The following is a 7,292-nucleotide window of genomic DNA, read 5'->3' as shown; positions in this document are numbered from 1 at the left end:
ATGCAGGGTTGTCTAGGACAATTATGAAAGAATGCATATGATGGCTTTGGCCTACAAACTATCGTAAGAAAAATACCAATGTGATTGTTCATATGATATTTCTGAATGTTGTGATTCCATTTTATTAGAAATAATAGAAAGTCATTTTTTTTTGTTCTTGCAAATTAATGATTGTGAATTAATAAGACAATACCTTTCATCAAAATATTAAACTACAAATGCTAATCTTCACCCCTTTGAATACGTGGAGGCAAGGGAATACATGATAGTACCATTGGTAAGGGGATTGGAGTTCAGGACCAACCCTCTTGCTATAAACACATCATATGTTAAGAGGTATCTCACAAGGAACTTACACTAATAACTATCACGAGGCATATCTAACAAAGACCTGATTATAGCCGTGACATCTGTAATATCACTGTTAAGGCAAGGAAATTGCTCAAATTGAATATGTGAGAAATACATTATAAAACTATCCACATTTCCCAACTCTGGTACCTAACCTGTCACAAGAACATTTGGTCGACGGAGGCGCCACATTAATGTGATTGACAGTAATTATAATTGTTGATTGAAAGTAAGAAGTGAAATTGTAATTGCTAAGAATTACTCGTTGTTAGATACACAATTGGCAACCATCGAGTATAGTCAATTTTATTATAACAATAGATGCGCTATAATACCATCGAGTACATTTGACCATCGCCGGCCATTTGAACAGCACAATCGTAGTAGTCTGATGTACGTGACCGTTCGCAGTCATTTACTATTTTTAAAACAGGTTATATTAACCTTACGATGGCCCACAAATAAGACTCCTGCGTGTTTCTCCAGATAAGTGGTAAGAATTTTGCATTGTTGTTTGTTGCACAATTGGCAAGCATTAGATAGAACCAACTCTGTTGTACCATCGGACACACTATAATAATATAACCTGATGTGCATGTGACCATTGCCTATCATCTTTTGTCATTGAAGATAGTTTGTATTGACAACATTCTAATGGCTTGAAAAAAAAGATAACTTTGTGTTTTTTATAAAAACCTTGCAAAATCTATCTGGGTCATTGCAACACAAATAGAATGTTCGTAAATTTTGAATGATAAATGCATGTTTGTGACATGGCACCTGCATAGTTTTAATATTACAGAATTCAAGTTAGCTTTCGTGGAAAACGAGAATAAAGAACAAATGTTCGGAGACTTGGCATCCATCAGATTGATCAGGGACCAAGCCTACTGTTTACAGGGCTCTTACTTGTAATTAGTACAAAACAACATTAAAGCTCCCCCTCTGGAATAAAAGCTTCAGTAGAGAGGCTTTTCTCTTTGCAAGGACAGTGAAGAAATAATATTCAGTGATATCTAGAAAATCAATGATGAATTTGATTTGTCATGGTTCAATAGAGAAAGGCTGCTTTAAGGAACATGTTTCTAACATGTGTATTGGATACATTCCAATTAAAGTCGATGCAGATGTAGTGTGAATTGTCTATAGAGACAAATATCTCTCACTAGACCCTTGAACTGTGGCCCAAATTGCAATTTCAACATACTTCCTAATTTCATTCACTTCTAATCCTCAGTGTGAATCTGTTCAATGAAAAACATGTTCAAGCCATCAGTCAAAATTTCTATCTGTTCTGCTGCTAACTACTTTTCATCACACACTTACAATGGATTCTAAAGCCACTTTTTCAATCCTGAAAATGATCTATGGCATATTTTTCAAGGAAAAACAATCCAAAACAAATCATATCTTACAGGTCGGTGTTTTAATTCACAACGGCTCCTGGTAGTTATTTCATCCAAAATTTCAGCATCATCAACATTCTCATTCATGCCTTCCAATATATCTGCACCATCAAGATGCCGCTCCTGTATATTTCAGTGAAGAGAAACCAAAGTATAAGTACTTACGAGAGAATCCAATACTGGAGACAAAAACAAGAAAAGGAAGTAAGGGATTGTACTGATGTAAGATTCTGAGAGTTAACGCAATTACACTCAAATTGAAACTCTGGCGATGAGTAAGGGCTTCACTCTCCTCATATTGAGCTGCATCTAATTCACTTAGGTACTGAAGCTCAAATAGCTTTGGAAGAATATACTGTCTGATTGAAATAAGCAAAAAGAAAGGAAGAGGGAAGAGTATCCCTGCTATTGGTATCTTTGTAATACCAAAGCATAACAATAAGTAAACAAACTGTAGCAATGTAAATTTAGCAATAGTCTTGAATGGTACTGTTTCAAGAAATGAAGCATGGACATCCTCAAGCACTCTGCAAATAAGTCATTTCAAAGAGTTTAGTTTTTCATAACCACTTATTATGTTAAATGAAAAGCACATAAAATTTTAGATTTAAAAATTGACGAATTTCCATCTCATTTCAGGCAAAACTTTCATGAGTTAGCATGTTAAAACAAATAATACGAAGCCAAAGGAATGAACAAAACCAAAGAAAAATGAAGTAAAGATGTTTAAGACTCACTTATATCTCCGTGATGGTGCAATGAATAATATAAGGAACCTCTCCCAAAACTGATTACCAGGTAAACTCTCTATTGCCATGTAAGCAAAATAGCCCCACAATACTGATGTAGGGATCCTTTTTATAACAGGCATGACACCAACACAGGCAACCACAAGAATGGACTGCATCAAATTGCTCATCCGTTGCTCTTTGACTCTAACTGGAAGTAATTCATCAACATGTTTTTCAGGATCAAAAGCATGCCCATTCATTTCAGTGTCCAAATGTTTGAGCTCTTTCAAGTCTTTTAATGACTGCAGAGAAAAAGAGGCAAATAAGAGGCCTTTCAGTAGACATGACAGGGTAAACAATCGTTCTGTTAAGATATGGCATATATCTGTGAATATAGATTACAGTAACATCAGGTTCCAGTTTAAACGTCATAAGACATTATGGTCTTGACAACAATATGGCAATCTACATTTGACCAAAAGAAAATTGCAAAATATCAACCTTTATGAGATAAATTCATTTTGGTAATTCTATTCTGGTTCGCTGGAAAGGTTATTTAAAATGTTTAAAAATAAGTTTTTTGTATGGGTTTCATTGTTAGTGGCCATCTGCATTTAAAATAATTACAGCCATTCGAAAACAAACGATGTTACATAGATGTCCTGAACGGTTGTAAACTATTCAGACACAAAATAGCTTTCTCTTCATAGCAAGGGTAAGGATAACCAAACATTGTAAGTAATACAAAAGATTTCAAATTCAGTTAACATACCGAGCCTGTTAGTGGCTGCATATTTTTCAATTCTATTTGTTGAAATACTTGTTGCATCTTGCCATAAATCTCTGTCAGAGTAGCTTGTTGCTCAATGCTTTTCTTTGCACTTGCGACCAATTTTTTGCGTACTATCTGCAACCAAATGTCTTGTATTACCTCTTAAATTCAGAGCCAGAAAACTTGGTGTGGGGGGGGCGGGGGGGGGGGAGGGATTTGTTCTTTGGTTTAAATAAAAGGCAATTTGGCAATATCAGAATCAAGAATCAGCTTAAAAATCAATTGTGAGTGCTTCAAACATCTCCAAAATGAATTTCTACAGGCTCAACAATGAGAGGAAGCATGGGAATTTAAAAAATATGCTATTTGAGGCTGCCAACATAATATACTAGCTGGAGATAACAGTGGCTCTATGAATGCACAGATTCAATATTAAAGGGTGACTAACAAGTAAATAAGAGACCTGTCTTTTCAGAGTAGCAAGGCTCTTTGTATGCATTGGAGATTGTGGCAATACACCATTTGATGGAGGAATTCCAACCATTCCACACATTAAGACCTGCAGAATGTTAGGAACTCAGATATAAGATCAGATACAAAACAACACGCAGACAATGAAACTCGAACAAGGAGAAGGGTTAGGTAAATACCATGATGCCCAACAGAAATAAATCATAGTGGTAAGCTGATGGATTTCTCAAATTGAACTCTTTTTGTTGAGCCAATTGAGCTGCTACACTGTGATCAAAGAAGTAAAGCCCTGCTATCATAATAGCAGGGATAAATGCAGCTAGAATATATTGTGGTGGCACCTTATGCATGTCCTGCCAAAATAGGTTGTATGAAGAATCACCAATCAAAATCAGAACTATTGATTAAAATAAAGGATAAAGCAATTAAAAAACTACTGGTCTGTGAATCCCCCAGAGGAAGGGTGAGCCTCAACCTACCTTAGCCACGCTCCAATTGGATGAAGCTCCAGGAGCCCAAGGATTAGGGCTATTAAGCCTTCTAGGAATACCAACAGGCACACTATCATTTGCACTGTATGAGATTGCTGTCCATAAAACAATCATCACGGGTACTCCATAATCTGCTAAGAAACTTCTCAAAAAACCTGTTTCGCAAAAGAGTTTTTTACTTACCACTTTAAGCAGGAAAAATTTTCTCGAACCATATCTAATATAAAAAATTTGAAGTAAAATTACCTGTGCCGTATTTGAATGATCTAGCTCTTCTACTTTTTAATGATGTGAGCAATAGGCCAAAAGACAAAACAATTCCAAATAGGCCATTTGAGAAACGCCATGGAAATTTGAATTGCTCAAGATTGGGATTAACATTTTCAGGTATACTGAATTCTTCTACCATACCCTACAAACAGGGTTTTATCATGTTACAAAGAAATAAAAGATATTTTTAAGTATGAATTGTGCCTAGTGGCCCGGGGTCAGATTGTTAAATTGAATAAGTTACAAAGAACACATTAGGTATCAATTGTTGTATAAAAAGGCGATGTAGCATGAGGGATGAGGTTGGGATCATATACCAAATTTGACAATATTTATACCCTTAACATATTTTCTCTAATAGGAAGGATGTAAATAATTGGTGTGCCTGATGCTTACAGGTTGCTAAAAGTTTTTTGAGGTACGAATACAAAAAGGAAATCAGCAAGAACTGGAATCTTCATGACAGATTACACCGAAAAATTTCATCTACCTTGATAGCTTCTTGCAGGAATAATACAGCAATTAACATGCCAAAGAGCTCTCCCGCTACTCTTGTAAATCTATTGATGACCGTGCAGGCGTTGAAAATCGCAAGAACAAATAGGAGCAGTGCCGTCCACACACAAACCCTACAAAACATGTCTTCCGTCAATTAGGGTTTTAAACAGTCCAATTCGAAAATACCTTTTCCCTTAAAATGATCCATTATATGATCATATTCCAGATCCTAATACGCTATATGAATTCTCTAATACTGTGATTAATCATAGTTACCATCCTGCCCATGCAAGAAACAATCTCTTTCCCAAATCATCCCTATTTTTGGCGAAATTATACATATATGTATACATAAGAACTGTGGGTTCTGCAACTCCAAGAATCAATAGGGGTTGTCCACCAATCAAAGAATGAATAATTCCACATAAGCCAGTAGAAATTAGTGTCTGAATTGCAGTTAAGGTGCCATCTGCAAATAAAAACGTGTGATGAATCTCCGTATGTTTTCGAGAAAGTATTTAAAATCAAATAAATTTACATTCACTGATCCAACGTCTAAAAACAGAGCATCCATAAAAGGCGATTAAGCATATTTTAATACAAATGGAAGATATAGTTGTCAACCCAATTCTCACCTGTGGCTTTGTCGAGTTGTTCGCCAAATGCTATAACAGGAAGAGCAGAAGCAAAGAAAATATAGGTCGTTGGGGCCAGAATTCTGCACGAACAAGAATAAATTATATCCGCATCTATATGGCAGAAGAATATAATCGAATTGAAATGGATATTTTGGGGAAAAGAACAATGCAATACTGTCACACATGTTTATATCTGTATATCTATGCATATATCCATATAGACAAACGGGAAAACATTTACGAATAATAGGCAGAGCTATAATATGACTTTCTAGGGCACGATACCGCATTGTTTCACGTAACAGAGATCTTGGGTCACAAAAATTCAGTACAGAGAAACCAAATTCGAGAACATTGTAAAGAGATTTTTCTAGTCAGAATACACATTCCACAACAAAAGAAAGAAGAACAACAATGGATGATAAATAGATCCCCAAAACAAAATCTACTGTCCCGTTTGACATGAGATAATAATCTAGGTTCTTTGGATGTTTAATCCATTACAGTTTATAATCCATACACATTGTTCTAAAAATATAAAGCAAAAGCATTTACAGAATTCGATTCATACCTGAGCCCCGAATTAAGTCCATTGAGCCAATCTTGTTGGTAACAGGGCAACCTTTCCTTTAAGTCTTTCACGATTCCCCGGAAAGGGGATGCAGATAACTTTTCCATTATCGGTCAATCTGAAGAAATAAGAGCAAAACCAAATGGCTTTTACAGATGGCGAACTATCACAGATGTCATGTTTCAAATTGATGATATCAGTCAGAGGTGGTACATTGAAGCTGAACAGAGATGTTGAATCAAATGCGTTCAAAGTCAATCAAGCCAGAATAGGGTATGGCAAACACCACTAATTTAGGTGGTTCAGAAATAGAATAATTCTATATCCAGAGAATCTAGAAGCCTAAAGATGGTAGAGCAGAGGTTTTCACAGACCCACCTCAGTACATTGCGTTGAGGGTGCCCAAGGTTTCTCTACTGGTACAAAGAGAATTGAATACCTCTATTCCTTTAATTAAAAATAACTCTTCCACTTGGACCGATTTAGGTGCTTGCAGCTCCTCCATTTCCGGAATCTTCAAATTCAATTTGTAAACTGCTACAAATTCTCATTCTACTTATGCTCATGCCCTCCTCTCACATTAAAAATGCTGCCTCCCTCCAAAATACACTTTAACAAGGGAATGAAACGAATTCAATTCCATTCGTTAATGAGGAAATTTAACTAATTTTTGAATAATTCCATTTCCGGCCTTTTCATCCAGGAAAAGATTTTTGCTCGTTGAAGGTCGCTTTTTCCAACGAAGACGAGAAATTTTTGTTGTTCTAGAAGAGCTTTCGCCTTTTCTGTTCCGCCAGAGATGAAAACAGCCCGATATTTCCACGCGTGTAGTCAGTCACGGGAAAGGGACCAACCTAATACGCCAGACACGTGTGTACAAAAAACAATAATTAATAAAAAAAGCAAGAAAAATAAAAGCTTGTTGTAAACCATGAGAAAGGACGTATATTCCAAATACTAGGTATATCATATATGTCTAATCAAATTAGGGTCCATTTAAATTTTGTGTAAAGATTTATTGATTTAGTTGATTATGTATGAATTATAAAATAGATGAACTAAATTGTATTACTAATATTAATTCAAAAAATGT

At 35.6% G+C, this 7,292-nt stretch overlaps 1 protein-coding gene across 2 annotated transcripts; it reads right to left on the bottom strand.

Annotated features, from left to right (window-relative positions):
- Positions 1-1,083: 1,083 nt before the first annotated feature.
- LOC149546130 (boron transporter 1-like) lies at positions 1,084-7,028 on the bottom strand. 2 transcript variants are annotated; one of them, XM_089791018.1, is made up of 14 exons: positions 6,578-6,806; positions 6,200-6,317; positions 5,626-5,708; positions 5,267-5,459; positions 4,983-5,121; positions 4,469-4,634; positions 4,211-4,377; positions 3,911-4,084; positions 3,724-3,819; positions 3,261-3,395; positions 2,495-2,790; positions 2,008-2,284; positions 1,767-1,880; positions 1,084-1,595 (listed from the first exon to the last, which is right to left on the bottom strand). In XM_089791018.1, exons 2-14 carry the CDS (start codon positions 6,304-6,306, stop codon positions 1,578-1,580), a joined length of 1,965 nt encoding a protein of 654 aa, XP_089647144.1. In that variant the 5' UTR covers positions 6,307-6,317; positions 6,578-6,806; the 3' UTR covers positions 1,084-1,577. The 2 variants fall into 2 exon arrangements, with proteins under 2 accessions (XP_089647144.1, XP_089647143.1); XM_089791017.1 differs by having other exon boundaries at positions 6,200-7,028.
- Between the last annotated feature and the right edge of the window lie 264 nt (positions 7,029-7,292).

This window comes from Cupressus sempervirens, chromosome 7 (genome assembly GCF_028749045.1).
Source record: "Cupressus sempervirens isolate cs-2001-9-10 chromosome 7, ASM2874904v1, whole genome shotgun sequence".
NCBI lineage: Eukaryota > Viridiplantae > Streptophyta > Pinopsida > Cupressales > Cupressaceae > Cupressus > Cupressus sempervirens.
This window is presented reverse-complemented; position numbering and strand designations above follow the sequence as displayed.

Bases quoted from the DNA above. Each gene is read 5' to 3' on its own strand.
- LOC149546130 (XM_089791017.1), bottom strand. From the start codon at position 6,306: ATGGAAAAGTTATCTGCATCCCCTTTCCGGGGAATCGTGAAAGACTTA. The intron at 5,709-6,199 runs GTATGAATCGAA...TTGTTCGTGCAG, and splicing joins GGACTTAATTCGGGGCTCAG to AATTCTGGCCCCAACGACCT. The intron at 3,396-3,723 runs GTCTCTTATTTA...ATTTGGTTGCAG, and splicing joins TTGCTACTCTGAAAAGACAG to ATAGTACGCAAAAAATTGGT.